Here is a 20,882-nt window from a genome sequence, read left to right on the forward strand (position 1 = left end):
TCTGTCACCTTCTAGCAGTTTACTCTATGAGCTGTGCACTTGTGATACAGTATCACAGACAGAATGAACTCATCAGTAAAGTGAAAAGGAAATTCAGAATTGGATCTTCTTCTGTAATGCCCAACTGTTTATATTCCTTTGCATACTTGATTTCACAAGCACTCCTTTTTTTTTCTTTTTCTTTTTAGTTCCAGGGATTGACCTCAAGGGCACTCAAAAACTGAGCTTATCCCCAGCCCTGTTTCATATTTTATTTAGAGACAGGGTATCACTGAGTTGCTTAGCATCTCCTTTTGCTGAGGCTGGCTTTGAATTCGTGATCCTCCTGCCTCAGCCTCCTAAGCCACTGGGGATTTTAGGCATGCACCACCGAGGCTGGCTCACAAGCACTCTTAATGGAAACCAGGTCCTCTGCATCCTGTGGTATCATTTAAGGATTTCTGTCTGTTGAATTCCAATCTCTGATTTTGGAGAAAGTTGCCTTTGTTGCTCTAAAGCTGCACCATAGTGGGATGGAAAGAGAACAAGACCTGCCTTAACCATTCAGTAGATCTCTAACTAATCAAATCTTTCCTCTCTCGGTGTCTGTTTCTTCAAAACTAAAATAAGAAAAAGGCTTCTAAGCAAAATTTTCTTTCTCTGAAGGATGAGAGAATTTTGTGTTCCCATTAATTTTTTATATTATCATGATAATGAAATATATAAGCACTTTAATAACTGGTATGTTGATTTGTACCTAGAATAGTATATTAAGAGCCGGGGTACAGAGTGCTTAAGAGCCGGAGTGGCAGAGTGCTTGCCTTTGCATGGACTAGGCCCTGGATTTGATTCCCAGCACTGCAAAACATCAACAATGAAAAAGTACATTAAGATGGAGGTGGTTTTTCCAACACACATTGGAATAAATGATCATATCTTCATCTATATTTATAAATGAATTTATTTTGTTTACTAAATTCAATAAATTCATTTTGTTCAAGCTGGGCATAGGATAAATACAGAGGCTACCACAACAGCAAGGTCCTGCTGTAGCAGTACTTTGTGTATTGATTACAGGGAGGTGGGAGGGAGAAATAGAGACAGACAGAATCACACAAGAGCTCACACAGTTATGGAGACTGAGAAGTTCCAAGATTTGCATTTGTCAAACTGGAGACCCAGGTAAATCAATGGTACAAGCTTTAGTCTGAGTCTAAAGCCAAGAGAAGACCAATGTCCCATCTTGATGACATCAGGCAGAGAAAGCGAATTCTCCCCTACTCCACATTTTTGTCCTATTTATGCCTTGAATGCAATTGAATGAAGCCACCCACATTGGGGAGGACAATCTCCTTTTCTACTGATTCAAATGTTAGTCTTACCCAGAAGCATCTTCACAAATACCAAATACCTGGGTATCCCGGGACCTACTCAGGCTGTCCCAGAAATTAACCATCGTAGTTGCACTTCACATAAGGTCATAGTGGGCGTGATGTTGAGGTGCTGGGAGCAGGGAAAGCATAACACACACAGGCATCCTCAGGGGGCCTCTGAGACAGTAGGGAGGAAGAGATTCACATAAGGGGAATATTAGCTGATGAGACTAGACTGTGACTATTTAAAATGACAAGTCAGTGGTTTTCGGACTGGACTTTCAAAAGACAGAAACTGTGGCAGGAGGGGAGGACAGGGAAGATTTCATGAGGGAGGACTTGAGAAATGTTAGTGGGGTGACTTACAGTGGACCAAGGCACAGCTGAATGGTAGGTGAAGTAGGACAGGGTCCCAGCATGTGACTTGTGCAGGTCATTCACTGCACAAGGACAGCCTCATGTTCCACTCACCAAGCCAAGTGCCCCCATGCAGGAGAGTGTCCTGTGCAGGCACCCAGAGGAAGGGCTGCCTTTTCTAATTCAGCAGACTTGTAGGAGAGAAGAAGTGGGAGATACCTTTTAAATAGAAGGATGGAGCCAGGTCATGGAGAACATTGCCTTGAATCTAAACCGTTACATAAGGAAGGAAATGTGCAGCTTGGGTGGTGATCAAGGGTTGTCGGTATGATTCACTACCGTGGAGGTAAACCTGGAACTTTCTCAGTGCTAGGAGCCTGCCTGTGTTGCATAAAATAATCCATATCCTTTGATAATTATATTTGCCTGATCTTTTTCCAATGCAAACTTTATAACTGATCTACTTTGCTCCAATATCAAATCAGCCCGACTTAATTTTATAAGCCAGTCATGGAAAGAGAATCTGTCCCATGACTCCAAAGCATTCTGTTCTGTAGCTGCTCTATAATTATAGACAAATGCATCTAATCTTCCCATCATGTGTTCTCCTGAGTTAGAAAATTCTTTTTTCCCCCATGTATTTGATAATCTTGTTATCTTGTGATACGGCATCATTTAATTATTCCCCAAAATAGATGTCTTCAGAAAATCTGCTCAGAAAGTGATTTGCTGCTCCCAACTGAAGTCACAGCTGGAATGTTTACTCAGAAATTAGTTTTTTTTCAGAGTTTTGAGATTGCTGTTTTACTGAAGGGGTCTCATCTGCCATTGAAGGCTGTTGAAGCCCTCCTGTGGATCACTGAAGGGAATTGCATCAACTCCACAAAAGGACAGAGTGGGTGTCCTTAGTGGTCTTCAAGCCCAGGATTCTGTGGCAGATTAAGCCTGGTTGCCCTCTCTGACATTAACCTCCAAACGTCTAGCTGTATTCAGGTCAACAACCCTGTAAATACATCCTGAGCACCCACCTTATGTCAAATAGTGGAACAAACATTAGGAATACAAAAATGAGTAGAGCACACTTTCATCTAAAGAAGTATCCAAGCTCTAAACTCGATCTTCAGGAGAGCTATAATTTGATTTCAGTAGCTCCACCACCCACTACCTTCAAGCAAATCAGTTAGTTCATCTAAGCCTCACTTTTCTATAAAGTCAGTAACACTGAAGGAACATTCCTATAAGAGACATGAAATATTGTGAGGATGAATTTAGGTTTTCTGAGATGAGTGACACTGTATATAGAGTTCTCTTTCTCTCCTCCTTCATACCTGAGTGTCTCCTTTGGGTTTTTTCAGACTCATTATTTTAGCTTTCCTAAAATCAGAGGCATTTCATTGAATTCTGTTTTCTCAGGGCCACTTCTACCATCTCCATGTCCTTTCTGTTTAGATGAGTGGACATGCTGTACGTGATTTCTTATTTCTTATAAAATAAAAAAAAAATACTACAGCTTATAGAAGATGAGGGCAGAGAGTGAGGAACCCTTAATATTGGGTTTCTAGTAAACCTGCTGATGCTAACTAACTTTTTTTTTTTGTTTTCTGTATTTTTCACTTTTAGGTTTTGCCTCTGGTATCTCACAGGAACTATCATCATGAAACAATATTCTGTCATTCCAGGTTCCTTTACCAGGTTACAGTTGAGCACTCTGGTTCATAATACTCTGATAAAATTATTTCCCCTGGACGTGTTTTCTTACACTGAGTCACATTAAAACTCCTCTGCCACTTTTCTGCCCACGTCCACATCTTCCTCCAGTTTATCCCTAATCAGCTTGGCATTTTAATCCCTGGAAGAGCTGAATGCCATCTGCAAACTTGGCAATTCCCCATGCACTGTCTTCCAGATCATTTGTATGAATGTTGACTAAGATACCATGCAGCCTGCTCTCCATCTCAGCGGTGCCTTTGCTGCACAATGTTTGACTTAACAACTTAATCACTGAATTAATGATACCAAGGACTGGCTACAGAGCATTGCATTTATCCAGACTTGTGCTGGTGTCTTCCTATTTGTTTCTTATTCCAAACCCAGTTATCCATAACTGAAATACCTCTGGGTATTAGAAAAAGTTTGAAGGTCCATGAATTAGATAATGAGTCCACATTTGAGTGGAGAACTCACTATCTGCTGTTAAGGCCTTACCTGTTCTTTTGTCTCATTTATGTCTCCATTCTAAAACATCTACAGAGAAAGTCCTATACCCCTGTCATTTCATTAAATCCTTTTTTTTAATGTCACTATAGTGGCTCATCTAGTTTCTAAGTTCCTATGGCCAATTATTTGAGTGATTAATTGAATTGTCTTGTGAGTACTATACAATAACTATTGGTTTGCTAGGTACCAGTAAAATAGCAAATCCTGAAGTCTGGTTACTATACTACTTCCTAAATGACTCTGATTGAGCTTAAAATCTTTTGAGAGTATCTTTGGAGATAGTTGGGAAAAGTTGAATATAGACTCAGTAAAGGTGTGAATAAAAACAATTAGCCAGATGCACTGACACATGCCTGTGATCCCAGCAACTCTGGAGGCCGAGGCAGGAGAATTTCAAGTTAGAGGCCAGCCTCAGCAATTTAGTGAGACTGTCCCAAAATAAAAAATAAAATGGGCTAGAGATGTAGCTCAGTTATAAAGAATGCCTGAGTTCAATCCTCAGTACCAAAAAAGAAAAGAACTATTGTTAATTTTGTTTATCGAAATAATAAAATGGTGCTTATATTTAAAAAGGCTTTGCCCTGCACCAGGCAAGTTGGTGGAGACAGGTAGTAGACTAGAGGTTACTTGGACCTGGGGGAAGAGAGAAGGGTTTCTACTTGGAATGATAAAAAAGTTTTGAAAATAGATTGGGGTGATGGTTGTGAATGTCCTTAATGTCACTGAATTGTATGTTTACAATAGTTAAAGTGGCAATTTTTTATGTATGTTTTGCCACAATATGAAAATAAAAAATAAGAAGTCATTACCAGTTAGCAATAATACTTAAAAATGGACAGGACAATGACATTTGGGATTTGCTTTAAAATACGCAGACCACAGTCCCGACAATGAAACAAGAGGGTGATAGTTTAACAAAGTGTTCACGATTATTGAGGGAAAAATATTTTCATAATAAAAAGTAAAAAGTTTTGGAGACCGACCATTAAGTCTCAAACACCCAGCCTGGCTTCTGCGAGCCTCCGTCCATCCTGTGGAGCCCAGTGGAGCTGGGCCCCTGCCATACCCTGACCTCACACTCAAGCCCCTGGACCTTTGCCCTCACCTTTCAATTCTGTGTCCTTTTTCTTAGGTGGCAAATTCCTACCCTTCCTGAGACTGCCCCGTCTTTTGTTTCCCGTGGTGCCCTATTCCTACGTCATCAGGTGACACCCTGTACTACACTCTAACACACAAGGTCAAGAGACTTACTTTCCAGCTACGTCTTTCTAAGCCATATGAAGCTTTGGTTGCTGCTGTCATTTTGTGTGTGCTTTATTTATTTTTTAATAAGGAAGAGATTGAAAAGCAGAAATGCGGATAATAATTATAAATTTTAAGACTTAAAGGGGCCATATCATTTACCCATATTGACACTGGTCTTTTCTTGATCGTTTTCTCTACTTGGCAGCTGTTAATACATTTTTATATTTCTAGCCTTTCCTGCTGGGTGCTGTGTACATTTTTACTGAGTTTACAGACTAACTACAGCCTTTCTTCAGGTTGCAAAAAGCTGGCAATCCAGCTTGGGGTACCTGTGTAAAACACATTTTTTGGAAGAGGGCAAAAAATTTGCTTTGGTTTCTGTGGTGCTAGGGATCAAACCCAGGACCTCGTGTACTTGCCAAACATTCTACCCTGCGCTGCGCCCTGGTCTCCCAGCATGGTTTTTCAGAGCAGGAAACAAGCACTTGGAGGTTTATCCCTGAGCCGGTGGAGGGGCCCTTAGTGCCTGGTGAGCCTCTGCCGTGGAGCGTTTGTTTCCATCTTGCCAGTGGGTGGCAGCAGGCGCTCACAAACTCCCCCAGACAGACAGGCTTGGATTCACCCTCCTGGTGTAGGGTGGGAAGGAGGAATCCCCTGCTATTTCTAGTTTATCTCCTAACTTTGTGAAGCCTTCAGATGCTTGGTCAAAAGAGCAAGGCCTGAGTTACAGCCAGTAAGAGCCAAAAATTAAGTACATTGTTAGAGACAGATGTTGGGACTAGCGCTAGGAATGCACCAGGTGCTGACTACCACCGAGGCTCCTGTGTCCCAGCTGCCTTTCCCATCAGTGCCACCATCCTCTCACCTGAGGTTTGATCTTTGCACATCTTAGTCACCTAGGAAGGATTTGTACTCTAGCCTGTTCGAGATCCTTTAGCGCCAGTGTAGTTGGAGGTTGAGAATAAATTTTCTTATGGAGAAGGATAGGGAAGAAGGGACATGAGTGATAGTCTGGGACTGCCACCTTCGAGAAGAGACAAGTCAGTGGGACGTGCAGAAGCATTCCATCCACTCAGTCCCAAGGATGGCCTCTTTCAGTTTCCATACTAGGAGTCCTGTCCAAACCGCTCCCCTCCTAACGGCTCCAGTCAATAAGCAAATCCTGCTTGTGAATCTCCTAAGTGCACTGCTCTGGGAAGAATCTGGAAATGTATAGATACAATTATTATATTTGTATAGGCTCAGAGCATATAATCAGACTACTACCAGTCTCAGGTGTGAGAGTTCAGAAACTTCTGTGCTGATACCATCTCAAAACTTGGCCCAACCCAAGCAAGCTGAGCTCAGGACATAACTAATATCTAAAATTTTGTATCCCAAATATTCTGGAAAATCCAAGACTGACTCATGGGATGGTCTGAGGGTGGCACTGGGGAGCAAGTCAGATTATTAGATAGCTGACTTTAGAAGGTGGTAGCAGGTGATGATGCTGTGAGTCCAACACGAGCAGACAACAGATTATGAAAGTTCAGAAGAGGAAGAGGCCATGTTGGCTGAGGTAACAGTGAAGCAGCATAAATGTCTGCTGCCTTCTGCTAACGGGACTTCATATTTCTATACTACTTCAGAGTTTCCCAAACACTTCCATGTCATCTGATTTCATTCTCAGCAACCCACAGGCCAGATATTACTAAATGGGATAAAATTAATAAAATATTAATAATAGTGTTTAGTGCATGGGCGTGTGCTCACTATTATTTTTAAAGTTATCACTACCCACCCCCGCTTTTGAGATGAGATCTTTCACTGTGTTGCCCAGGCTGACCTCAAAGTCCTGGGCTCAAATGATGCTACTGTCTCAGCCTCCTGATTTGCAGGGGCCACAGGATGTGCCACTGTGCCCAGCTTTAACCCTATTTTACGCATGAGGAAAATAAGACTCAGAGAAGCAGTTATTTGTGCAAAGTCACACAGCTGAGACTGGTAGTAGTAGGCTTGAATTTAGTTCCCTGGCTGCTGGTTCTAGAACTTATTCTACATTGTCCCACGCATAAGCTCAGCTTGCCTGGGTTGGGCCAAGTTTTGAGATGGTATCTGCACAGAAGTTTCTGAAATCATGCTCCTCAGCGTCACAAGCCCTAGTTGGGAACTGCATAGGAAATGACGAAGGCATTCTCATCCTTGAGTAACAACAATTAAATCTAGAAGCCTCTACTCATTTTAGCAATAAGGGGAGAGATGGTACATTACATGGTCCATCAAGGAAGCTACAAGCCATTAAACTTGCATAGGTCCTCAGCTGCTAGGCTTGTTAAGAAAATGTCACAATAGGGGGAAATTAACAACACAGGCACCACAGATATTTTTAGTCAGTGTTTCAAGGATGTCCATCTTAGGTTCTGTTTAGGATTGAGTACACGGAGATGAATTTTAGATTTATTTTACAAGACTGTCAATCAGAAAGTCAATATTGAGCAGCTACTCTCTTCTCATCTTATACAAGGGACTGTGCGGGAAAACTAAGGGAGGTGAAGTGCATTTCCCAAACTTTCAAACACTGATGAGAGTGGTATCATCTTTTTCTTAGGGGGGGGAGAGCAGTTTGATAATTCATAAAACTATAATTATGTCTATTCCTTGTACCAGCAATTCCTCAGTAAATTATTTATCCTATGGATGTATTTTAAAACATAAACCAGGCCCTGGGGATATAGCTCAGTGGTAGTTTGCTTCCTATCATGCACACGGCCCTGGGATCAATCCCCAGTACCACAAAAGTAAACAAACAAACAAATCATTGTAGCACTATTTTTAATGGCAAAACCAAGAATCTATGGACCTAATGTTTACCAATAAATATTGGCTAAATTACTAATTGCCCTTTAAATGGAATTTCATGCAACTATTACAAAGAAGGAGGTCCATTGGTATGTGCTGAAAGCATATCACTAAGATACATGTTTAATTTCCAATAATGAACATAAGAACTCTTTTGGCATGATGCCATATGTGCATATTTGAAGCATATATACTTGCAGATATATCCACACTCCCACCCCCACCCATGCACCAGAGACCTATGCCTATAACTAATATTGGGGAGTATGTGTGATACAAGAGTAATGGGAAGGGCTGGGGATGTGGCTCAAGCGGTAGCGCACTCGCCTGGCATGCGTGCGGCCCGGGTTCGATCCTCAGCACCACATACCAACAAAGATGTTGTGTCCACCGAGAACTAAAAAATAAATATTAAAAATTCTTTCTCTCTATCTCTCTCTCTCCTCTCTCACTCTCTCTTTTTTTTAAAAAAAAAGAGTAATGGGAAAAGTGAACATTTAAAATTTTACCTTATTATATAATTTTTGAAGATAGGTAGGCAAGTAGATATAGATTGATTGATTTAACCATATGACACACCATTTTTTAACAATGTAAGCCTCTTGCCTAGGACAGGAAAGGGCACCTCCAAGAGTCATTCACACCCTAGACTGACTCCAGAGCCCATCCTCGGGATCCCAGCACACTGTCTCCTACTAGTGGTCTTTTAGTAACAGGAAAGACTTCTGTCATTTGCTAGCAAGTTCTAGAATTTTACATGAAAATGCCTGGCATCAAAATATCCAAGGGCCAGAAACTATAAAAACGTGCTCATTCTCCAGAAGAGGGCTCTGTGCCCCTCTGCCCGCCATCTTGGCTCTTTTGCTCTAAGATTTTGGCTCAGCCAACAGGGGTCAGTGACCCTGGGCCAGGAAACACAAACTAAGATTTCCAACAGGACAAATTACCTTAAGGAAAAGGCATTAGGATAGCTGGGAGTGGGGGTGGAGGGGAGGCATGAGAACAGTTTTACTAGCCAACTTGGTCAATAGGCAGGTGCAGGAAGTGGCAGATAAACCCAGCCAGGATCTATAAATATACTTCAATATCAGTGTTCAAACCCACAAAATAAATGCGTGAATTAGAAAACTTGGCAGCATGTGAGCATCTAGCTGTAAGCCCTTAGTTCTAGGCTCAACTCCTGTGAACTTTTCTGTGACTTGGGCATACTATTTAACTGTTCTGGGTTTCAGTCTCCCCAGCAATCAAATGGACAGTACTCTCTCTCCTGGCTTCTTCGAAGAGTTGTGTCAGTAAGTCAAGGAATGCGCTTTGAAAATGCAAGTCTTGATACAGAATGAGAAGTATTGTTAATGTCTCTGAGACTTATCTCACAGGAGAGCTATTTTGAGACAGGAAGATAGGAAGCATCAGAAAAGCATTGTGATAGGATCATAAACAGACCTCAACCCCTGAAAGAAAGTGACCTTGTGGGTCATTTGCTTGGTTTCTTTTTCTAGTCTTCTTAGACCTACAGAGTCTAAGATCTAATCTGTGATTATGCCACGCATAGACGGAGTAGTAACCAAAGGGATGATGTGCTCCCAACCCCCTGTGTGAGGGACTTGCTGGGCTATGAATGTGGATCACAGTCCTGGAAGCAAGCTGATGTGAAGCTAAGTAAGGAATTGGGGCAGAGGTGGGAGGGACAGACCTCAGTGATCCAGCTCAAGGATGGCTGAGTGCCTCAGAGGAGCAATTTCAGGGTGGCCAGGGACTTGGATAGGACAAATGACAACTTCCTAGAACAGGCTGTTCCAGAATCCATAGAGAAAAGGAAATAGCCTGGCCTCGTCCTGGGTAGGTTGACAGGAACCAGGCTAGGAAGTATTTGTAGTGGGACGACTAGTGTTCACAACATCATTAAGTCCATTTTGAATGGGAGGAGGGAAATGGAAAAAAAAATTCAGGGCAGCACACATGGCAAGTCAGTTTTCATACTGTGGGAGAAAAGATGGAGAGAAGAAATGAGCAGAGGGAGGGAGCTCTGTGCCGTGTGACGGGCCCTGGGCTCCAAGTCCCATGGGCTCTGGTAAAATACCAACTCCGTCACTGACTTACTAAATAACTTTCACTGTGCCTTTTCCTCCTCCGAGTCTTGATTTTCTTGATTTTAAAATGAAGACCTCTCTCCCATTTCATTACTTGTTATGAGAATTAAATGAAATGTTCTTGAAAATGACGAGCATGTAATTTCTAGAACACAATGCCCCATAAATATTGGTTTATTCCTTTATTATGGAAAGAGATTCCCAGAAAATTTCTAATGAAACATGCCAGTTGGAAATTGTAAATACTGGCAAAGCAAGCCTGACCTACCTGATGGATACCGTGTGAAAAGGCCCTTTGTACAGTGGAGAACCAGCCTACATGGGCAAAGAAGATTTTATGGGGAGGGTGGGTTACAGGCAAGATAAAACTGGATATAAATGGAGGAATCAATGAAGTCTGCTTATGAGGGACCATTATGCCATTAATGTGTTAATTTGAGGTTCCCCTAGGACCATGACAATCTGGGAAGATACTGTGGACTACATAACTCAGCTTGACTCCTTTATTTTTTTTCTTGACTACTCAGAAATACAGTACAAGTTTCATGTTCATTCATAGTAGCTTTCCTCAGTCACCTCCTCTCCTTGTATAAGTTTGAAGAGATGAAGGGTTAATACCAATTTCTTCAAAAACTCTAAGTCCACAGATGAAAACAGCTAGGAAATCAGAGTGAAACAAAGGATCAGAAGACAAAGAAACTACGGAATAGACTAGGTCTAACATTGACCTAGTCTTACCAAGAATAACATTGAGCCAATTTTTATTTCTAGATTCTTGTAGCCAAATACCAGGGATATTATCACAAAATATTGAAAGCTGAGAGTCCAAGTCCTTTGGGTTATTTTACAGGTGGATAATTTGAGGCCGAGTGAGAGTGGTTTGCTTGAGAGCTTATGACGACCAAGTAGCAGGGACAGTCTCATTCTGAGGTCCAGTCTGTCGTAATCCTCTTCTTTGTGAGAGTAAACGTCTGACTCCAGACACTTGAACAAAACTAATTTGTGTTTTTTTGTTTTCCTTTCTCCAGGGCCAAGTGCTTTCGGGGCAAAAAAGTCCTTGGGGATTATGATATCAAGGTGGAACAGGTAACCAGCCCAAAGTCCCAGATTGCATCTGTGACATCACCATTCCCTTGGGCATCCTGGAGTGACCCCTCTAGTTCTGCCAAGTGAAGTACACTGTCTGCCATTGGGTTCTGGGCTCTCCATCTTCTCTCACCACCCTTTCCCCGGGGCTTTCCTCTCTCTGAAGCAAGGTCCTGAAGGCTGCTCCTTTTTATATCTTTGACTTATTTTTATGGTTCCGATTTCAGGAAGGAGACAAGAAGTGTGGCTCTTAAAGCCACTTGCAGGCTGAGGAAGACCTTGAAGGAATGACCTCCTAGGTCATTGGCCATACCTCCATGTCCTTGGTGGCAGTATCTTCTGGGGTAGGCACATGTGGGCTGTTGAGGTGTGCTGCCTCCAGTAATACTGACTCTGGGCCTACAGCCAACTTCAGAGGGATCTTAGAAAAGAGCACACCTTTGTTTTAATACAGGGAAGTCCAAAAAAGTACATTTTCACCTTCTAACCCTTGCTTCATAATAAGTAGATGATCAAGTCCATTTGGGAAGAGGGGGATGTCCAGTTTAAACAATGAATATATTTTCTAGGTAATGATAGAATTTACTCCTCATTCATTGTGCGGTGTGTTGTGGCTGCCAGAGAACTTTCTGTTATTACATTCGGTTCTTAAAACACCTTGTCAGACAGGCCAGGTTGATAAAAATTATTTCCATTTTGTAGATGGAGGAAACTGAACCCCAGGCAAGACAAGTAACTCGCTTAACATGTTGTGCTGCTAGTTGGGGGAAGAGCAGAACTAAATTCCAGTTACCTAAACTAACATCTAGTGCTTTTATGTTGAAACTGGAGAAAGAGGACATTTGTCCTGTTCATTCCTTCATTGTTAAGAGGCAGCACAAAGAGTGCCAGGATGGGGGTCACAAGACCCCAGTTTTGTTCCTGTTTCTTCCAATGAGAAGTTTTGTTTGTCCATTTCCTCCTTTGGTAATGATTTATGTCCCACCTGCCTCATAGAGTCACTATGAGAATTAGATGAAGTTGGTATGAGAAAACACTTTGAAAACTATAAGTCAGTGTTTGGTGGCGTGGCAGTGGTGGCTGCTGCTATATGGAAGACTTGGCGGTCAGGACCGTGAACTTACTGCCCTACTGTTATTTTCCAGGCGGAATTTTCAGAGCTCAACTTGGTGGCTCATGCAGATGGGACCTACGCTGTGGATATGCAGGTGCTGAGGAACGGCACGAAGGTTGTTCGGTAAAAGCCTTTTTGTCCTCCGGGTCACCATCACTGTCTCCATTATAACTTGAAGAGGTGGTTTCAAAGTCCAGTGTTAGCATGAGACAGCCGTGCTGTGTGCAGTGCAGAGAAGTAAAGGATCTGTGTGGCGTGGAAGGGACAGAGAGGGCAGTCCTCCTGCTTTTCAGAGTTCCCAGTCCCCTGGTAGACAAAACACCCTGAAGCATCAAGGACTCAGAGCTCACTTAGAGGTAACTGGCTTCCTACTAGGCTCCTGCCCCGCCTTCAGTCAGTACATGCTGTACTACCGCCAAAATTCCCCCTGGAAAACGAGGTCCCATAGCTTTTTTAAAAAGTTTGAAAACATCTAGTTCAACTTTCCATTTTATGTTGATTTGCATTGTTTCACCCAGTCAGTTGGTGGCAAGCTCTGTGTTCTTTATGAGTTCTTTTGACTCTCAGCTCTGTGTTCTTTTTATATTTCTCATTCCTGGGAACTTGTGTCTCATAGAAAAACCTAAGATTGGAACAGACATTGTGGGTGGAAAAAAATTAGCAATATTGAACACTTCCATGTCAGGTGATATGCTGGGTGCCTTAAAGATGGGAGATTTTCTTACACTTAATAGTTCTTTGACAGAGACAATGAGAATTCCAGATGGTGGGGAATGGTTTTTACAGTGTCGTTCCAAGAGTTCAGTGTGGTTTCAGGTTTTCAGAAATCAGTCTTGTTCTAGGAGGAGTCTGTAGCTCACCTTCTTTCCACCTCAGTCTGCTCAGACCCAATAGCACCTGGGTCAGTGACAGGAGAGGCCAGACTGGGGGTAGATGGGACCTAACCACAGTGAGTGCATTCATTCTGGAGATTAAAGAGAGGACAGAAATGTCCACCCAGGTGAGAAGTGAGTTCAGTTTGATCCTACAACAGAGGATGGATGGGATCCTCCAAATGCAAGTAGTATGTGTCATGGAGATACACACACAAGCAGGTAATGACAGAAAAGTCCAGGAGCAGGGCAGCAGGAGGGAACTGGCAAGAATTAGGTGGGGCCTTTCCAAGTGCCAGTGTAGGAATTCAGGGACTGGCCTCACATCTAGCGCTCCATTCCTGTAACTGCAATATAGGGTTGGAGATTGATCTCAGGCGTAAAGGCTTCCAGTGTCAGGATCTAGGTCAGTGACAGAAAGGCCTTGTAACAACAGGTCCCAGAACTGAGGACAAGGTCACAGCAGCCCAAGCAAATGTCACGCTGACTTGATGCTAAGTCCCTGAGAGACTGAGAACTCCTTCAACCCCCACTCCTAAGCCCTGATCTCTGAGTTTGGGTGGGGCTAAGTCTGTAGGTGGCGGTTGGATGAGTGCCTGGCAGAGAACCAGGTAGGTCATGCACACGGTGTGAAACTGCTGAGCCTTGGAGCCGTGGGGGTGGGTGCTGCCACACACCTTTTCTCTGAGAAGATTTGTGAGGTGAGGGCATGAAGACAGGAGCCTTGTCCTGTGGAGAGCAGTGCCAGGCACTTTGCTGGCTGGAGGTGAAATGGGAGCCTTCCCATGCATCAGAACATTCCGTATTCTCAGTGCTTCCTGCAGCCGTTGCTCAACCTCAGTTCTGCAAAAAATATTTGTACCCCTTCCCAGCATCCGCTTTGGAAGAAGAATACCATTGGGAAGTTTGGCATCTGTTCTCAGCCAGCCTGGCCCCTTGCTCTCCTGGGGACCTGATGAGGGCATTGCCTATTTTAAGGAGCAGATTTAAGGACTCTGAACAGGACACTGAGGTTAGACCTCATGGCAGTGTGCTTTAGGCAGCCTTTTGTGTCATCTTCAGAGTCTTCCGGGACCCTCCTTGAGCACCAACTTTGGAAACACAAGGAGCTTCACTTAAGTTGTGAAGGTTTAAAAGTGTTTATTCCCTCCTGAAGCTATTTATGCTTAGTCCAAAGGAGTAAGAGAATTTCAGAAGTCCATTCCTCAAATTCCCTTTGAAAAGTACCATAACATTTCATTTCCCAGCCCAGGAAGGAATAATAATAATAAAATGAGGGTGACAGACTAGGTGGTCCCTAATACATCTTCTCTGACTTGGGCTTTGGAAATGGGAGACAAGATGATGTGTAACGTGAGGTGCTGAGTAATGGAAAAACTACCTCTGCGTTCTTACCAGGTCCTTCCGGCCAGACTTTGTGCTCATCCGGCAGCATGCGTTTGGCATGGCAGAGAACGAGGACTTCCGCCACTTGATCATTGGCATGCAGTATGCAGGCCTCCCCAGCATCAATTCTCTGGAATCCATTTACAACTTCTGTGACAAGCCATGGGTGGTGAGTGAGGCTTCCCTTCCTCTCAAGTAAAAGGGTGGGACCTAGGCCCCAGTCTCCCAGTCTCCCAGGAGGGACCTTAGTACTCCACTGGTCGGCACCAGCTGAGAAAATATGAGACAAGCCCTAACTGGACCATGGGTCAGGACAGGTCCTCACAACAACATTTGACCACCTGTCACAGTTTGGGCACCTTTGCTGCAGAGTAAAACTTTGGCTTTTCAACCAAGTAGTACAGATATTCTTTTTTTTTTTTTTTAAGAGAGAGAATTTTTTAATATTTACTTTTTTAGTTTTTCGGCGGGCCCAACATCTTTGTTTGTATGTGGTGCTGGGGATCGAACCCAGGCCACATGCATGACAGGCGAGCGCACTACCGCTTGAGCCACATCCCCAGCCCCTAGTATAGATATTCTGTGAGAGAGTCCTTACAGGTCTGTAGGCTCTGCCCCTGACAGTGGTGGCAATGATAAAAATGCCTGTTTCTCGCCATTTAGAATGGCTAGACTAACTACTAGAGAGGCCTGAGCCCAGTGAGACCAAGGAAATGGCCCAGCTGAGAGAGGTATGGGTGACATAGTCCTATCAAGTGTCTCAACAACATTAGAGTGAGATTTATCAATATACACATGGACCATTCACATACATGAATTCTAAGGTATCCTTTGAGATCATCAGGTCTGACCACTTTATAGTAGGGATGTGAAAATTGAAGAAGATAAAGAGTGTAATGCCACTTACTTTAAGTTGCCAACCTCTGAGATTTTCCTGTATTAGTATCATTTAATCCGGGCTGGGGTTGTGGTTCAGTGGTAGTGCGCTTGCCAGGCATGTGTGAGGCACTGGGTTCAATTCTCAGCACCACATATAAATAAATGAATAAAATAAAGGTCCATCAACATCTAAAAAAATTTTTAAAATATCATTTAATCCTCATGGTAACCTTATAAAAAATCATCAACACCATTATTAATTTTTTGTTTTACAGAAAAGCAAGACTCAGAAAGGATTAAGTAACTTGCCAAAGTTATAGAGCCAGAATTTCTCTAGATCACACTGCCCCTCATGTAGATTGGGCTACTCTGAGGAAAAGATGGTCTGGTTTTCTCTTCCTTAGTCAGTCTGTAAATCTGGGAGAGAATTTGACACTTGTAAGCAGAAAAAGGAACGTGGGAGCTTGACAGGGAGAGTGACCTGTGATTGCTCCTGGACACTCTGTCCTCCACTCGGACACTGAGGGGACCCAGCTCCTCTGCTTGTAGCTCTGCTGAGCCAGGCTGGCCATCTCTGAAAGAAATGCCTGCTCCCATCACATCTTCTTCATCTTCATGTTTTGCAAAAATCAGATTTCAGCTATCACACACACATGACCGCCAAGAGCCGGAGTCTAGGGAGGGTGGTTGACCAAACAGATCCATCTCCCTGCTCTGGATTTCTTTTCACACCTGAACTGACAGCTTTCCTATGGCCCTGGATGCCATCCTGGGCCTTACAATGTAAGAGGAAGAGCAGTGAGCAGGAGTGAGGAGGCCTAGGAGCCACTGTGGTGAAGGAGCGGGTTGGGTTCCTGAGTCCACTTTCCCTGTGAGTGGCCTGAGGCATCTGCAACCCTAGAATTCTGCGGAAACAGGCTAAAGGGGTTTGATCTGAGTGTGTCATCCATCCCAGAAGAGCATGAAGGAGGCCTTCACCGCGTGTCACCTGGCCTTCCTCCTGTACTTTTACGCCCTAACCCACCCCCCACTGGCACCCCCAGGACTCTACCATTGTGGTTCACTCTACCATTGAACCACATCCTTAGCAGAAGTTGGCTGCCTTGTAGCCACACAGGCTGATGCCACTATTATCAGCTTTTTCTGAATAATTTTACTACTTATCAGCCCTCTGACTAAACTTGTGTCCTGGTTTCTTTGTCTACAAACTGGTATTAATATTATTACCTGCTTCTTCTTTGCTAGCCTGGTTGTTACAGTCCCCCAGTGTCTGAAACCTCATAAAGAAACTAGTTCCCTATTTTTTTTTTTTTTTTTTTTTTACCTAAACTGTGGCAGAGGTCAGAGATGGAACAGGGAGAGCCTAAGCCTAGGGCTTTGCCCCCGTGGGATCTGGGATCTGGTGAGGGGTCACGCTCTCACCCATTCACAATCCCAGCACATTGCCTTTGGCATTGCATGAGAACAACAGGGCTCCCTGGCCACACACCAAGTTTTCCCTTCAGTTTGACTAAGCAGCTTACACAAATGACATTTTACATATTGTTCTCTGCCTGTTAATGGAAGTGGACAAATTTGGTGACTAAGGGGAGGGTCCCTTTGAGATGATGACTTTGGCTCATGTTTCTAAATTTCTTACTGTGGCTGCTCTGGATGTCAGGAAACCTCCAGTGAGTTGGAAAGGGTACTGCCTTGCACATCTGAACACATCTGTTGTCTCTGAAATTGGTCAAGGCAGGCCACTGGATTTTCAGAAGCAAAAATGAGGCTTTCAATGAAAGCATTCCAGAGAAAGTAAGAATGCCACCACCCCTTATTGCTCTAAATTTATCAGAATTCCTGTCAGTCTTTCTGGTTTGTTTCCCTTCTCTTTTCTCTAGTGCTATTGATAGAACCCAGGGCCTCACACATGCCAGGCAAGCACTCTACCATTGAACCACATCCTTAGCCCACTTTCTGAGTTCTTTAGTGACAGATGAAGCAAGGTCAAGTTAAAGCATTTAAGTTCTAGGAGAGATAGGGATAACATATTCTTTACACAGATCTTGAAATCTCATTTCTTCCATGAATTCTTTCTTGCTTCATTGAGTAATTGGTTTTGAGAATTTCTTCCTATTCATTGCCAATAGCACCTCAGTTCCCAAATTCACTCTTTTATTGTGCTTAGAGGAAATAGCCCTTATCAGATATTATATTTGTTTAGTTGGTAACCATGTACCTGTGACTTTCTCTAAGTTTCCAGGGAGGCAGAGGTTAGATGCCAAGCCTAGTAGCTTGAGCAGACAGGGACTCCTGGAAATCAGGTGAGGAGGGTGGAATGAGCTCCCTGGGACCCAGCTAAAGCCTGGGAACTGGCTGTCATTTTGGTCTTGGCTGTCCTAGGGCCCTGAGAGTCTGCCGCAGGCCTTCCTGGCATCCGTGTGGTATCTGTGTAACTCCCCCACATGCAGGGCAGATAGGGCCCCACATGCCTTAGTACCTTGCCAGAGCGTGGGCTGCAGCAGGACAGAGGTTGTTTGGCAGAGCTGGCATTAGCTCCCTGGGGACGCTGCAGAGCCTCAAGAGTCCAGGCAGGACAGGAGACTAGCTGGGCCCATGTGGGCAGGCAGATGAGATGGTGGGGAGAATCAAAGTAGATAAGAAGATAGGTCTGAGGAGACAGTCTTGACATTCAGTGCAAACTGAAGAATAAAGAGGAGAGCAGCAGGGTACAATGGAGGGTGCACTGGGCACAAGGAAGAGTCCTGAGCCCCCCCCCCAGGGAAGCCCCCATTCCAGCCTCCACCCTCCCCTGCTTCGCTAGCCTGTCACTTCATTTTTGAAGCAGGAGGTCTGGTCTGGAGATTGCTGTCTTTTTCAGCAATAAAATCTTTGTTTAATGAGAGTCCTAGAGACCTTAGAGCTCCGGAGTCACCAATTATGTGTCACCAGAGGGTGTGGCCCAGGAATTCCAATATTTTCTGCCATTTCAAAAATAATATCTTTGCCCTTAAAATCATCTGCCACAACAGATGATTACTTAAACTGCAGTTATTTAGTGGAGTGTGGGAGGAAATCTAATAAAGGGATATTCTGTGTGGTACAGAATTTGAGGAACTGATCAAATTTCACCCTCTCATTTTATATGTGAAGAAAATGAGAAGTAATCTCTTGTCTAGAGATATCTAGCAAGATAGGAGGAAGAACAAGAACTAGAAGACTCCAATTTTCTAATAACCTGGCTGAGCTCTTGCTACTCTAACCCCTTTTCCTCTGCCTGGCTTGTGGGCCAGCATCCCTTCCTTATAGAGAGTATCACCTGAGCTTTTAAAAATTGTCCTGGCTTTTCTTTTTGATAAGTAGAAGCTAAGTTTGATCAGACAACTTTTCATTCTAGCTGTTCTAGATACTGGTGGCTTGGAGTATGAACTAATCCCATAGTGCTAGAGAGCAGCTTTGCCCTGTTGCTCATACATGGGAGTCTTGGCTGTCAGGAAAGTCCTGGGTCAGGAAAGACCAGAGAGCATGGTCTCTGCAGACCCTGATAGGCAATTACTTGAAGGAACTGGGAGAGTTAGAGGTTGGGAATTAAGGGCCCTGGCTGTAACTCTGCTCAACAACTAAACAACTGGGCAAGTGACTTGTTGAACCTGAGTTTCTTCATTTATAAACGGGAGAGGGGTGCTGGCTGGGTGCCAAAAGCCCTTTAACCCTGACACCATATATATATATATGCTCTGCCTCTTCTCCTTGAAGCTATCCCATTTCTCAAAGGGGAAAGATCCAGCAAGTTGAGTCCTTGGATAAGTCAGTCCCAGAAAGACTAGGCCGATCTATCGTACACATCATAACCATCTAAATCTTTCTAAAGAATAGCTTTATTCTTGACATTCTCTGCCAATTTCTGGGGACTCCATACAGCTCCATGAAAAAACTTCCATTCTTTTGACTGACACTTGAACTTCCAAGAATTGGCCCTATAACCTCTCTAGATTTTTCCTGGTCTATTGGTCAGGTAAGCAGGTATTTTCAGTTAAGAGACCCAAGATTCAATCCTAGAATCACCTCTTTTCAGTAAATGAAATACCATTAAAACTGAATAAGTGCTCACTTAAAGTTCTTGCCCTCTCCCTCTCCCTCTCCCTCTCCCTCTCCCTCTCTCTTTCCCTTCCCCAACTAAAGCGTATGTTCCTTGAGAACAGAAATTAGATGTTCACTTATGTCTTCAATGTGCTTAGCACAAAGCCTTCAGTAGAGAAAGTGCTCAGTATTTGTTTCATGGATTGATGCTTTGTCCCCCTGTTCCAGAAGTTGTCCGAAGTAAGCTGAAATGTTTTCTTCTCTTTTGCAGTTTGCCCAGATGGTGGCCATCTACAAGACACTTGGAGGAGACAAGTTCCCACTCATTGAGCAAACATACTACCCCAACCACAAAGAGATGGTAGGTGCTAAGTAGGGACTGAGTCTCTGCTGTTTGCCCTCTGAGCTTAATTAACCACATGGATCTCACCATCTCAACCCCAAAGATTCCACTGGAATGGAACTATCAAGTCACTTTGTGGAGCTATAGTAACTGGATTTTGGCCAACAACCTCTTGTTTTTAAATTCTGGAGACAGAATAGGAAATAACAGCAACAAGGGCAGTTTAATAAATCTAAGGGAGTAACGAACCTGTGGACCAACAATCAGAAGATCTCACTACTTGGAGTTGTATCTCCGGTCAGAACCAGGTATCTCTGCAAGTTACATTTCCTCACTCTTGTGTCAGTTTTCCAACCACCCAGGTGGGCAAAACTATCCCTGACCAGGATGTCTAACACGATAGGTACAAAACTTAAAGAATCTCTTAGTAATAGTTTTCTGATACGTGAAGCTCTCCTTAGATATAAGCTGTTGCTCTTGAATTATTCACCAGACTTCCATTCCCTTGGCTTCCTCCAATTGGGATAAGGCTGGGCTAACCCTGTGCTTTTTCTGAGTCCAACCTAGGAGGTCAGAAAAATCAGCGAGATGGGATGTTTTGTCCATAGAAGGCTGTGACTAAGGATTTTCCTCCAGCAGAGCCTGGAGCTCAAGCTCCCATCTTCCTTACTGTCCACACCCTCTGCCCAAGGCTGGTGTGATCAGATGTGATCCTGCTTAACCTACCAGTGGAAACTAGCTGCCAAAGCCTTGCAAGTAGTGTGCTCTGGGACAAAGACCGTGTTGTTCACCCTCCTATTCCTTCCCCCAAAAGGGATCTCCATTTGCAGCATTTCTGTGAATCCTGAGCCTTCTTCTAGCACATTGTACATAACCCTGCTTACCAGCAGACCACACATATGGGAGATTTGGGGCTGGAGGGAGAGGAGTTGGACCTTGAAAAGAACTATGTCCAACATCATCTTCACCAGAACTTCCTCAGGGAGAGGCTCTGGAATTTTAAACCCTTGCCCTAAATAAATCCTAGAGGTTAATATGAGGATT

The 20,882-nt window shown here is 43.6% G+C and overlaps 1 protein-coding gene across 1 annotated transcript in view; it reads left to right on the plus strand.

Moving 5' to 3' along the window:
* Positions 1-20,882, plus strand: part of Syn2 (synapsin II) — a 146,279-nt gene that overhangs the window by 89,973 nt on the left and 35,424 nt on the right. The window contains exons 2-5 of the mRNA XM_026383057.2: positions 11,128-11,185; positions 12,331-12,422; positions 14,570-14,726; positions 19,767-19,856. Coding sequence (XP_026238842.1) covers positions 11,128-11,185; positions 12,331-12,422; positions 14,570-14,726; positions 19,767-19,856 — 397 coding nt within the window. The remainder of the gene's footprint in view (positions 1-11,127; positions 11,186-12,330; positions 12,423-14,569; positions 14,727-19,766; positions 19,857-20,882) is intronic.

This window comes from Urocitellus parryii, chromosome 16 (genome assembly GCF_045843805.1).
Source record: "Urocitellus parryii isolate mUroPar1 chromosome 16, mUroPar1.hap1, whole genome shotgun sequence".
In the NCBI taxonomy this organism is placed as follows: Eukaryota; Metazoa; Chordata; class Mammalia; order Rodentia; family Sciuridae; genus Urocitellus; species Urocitellus parryii.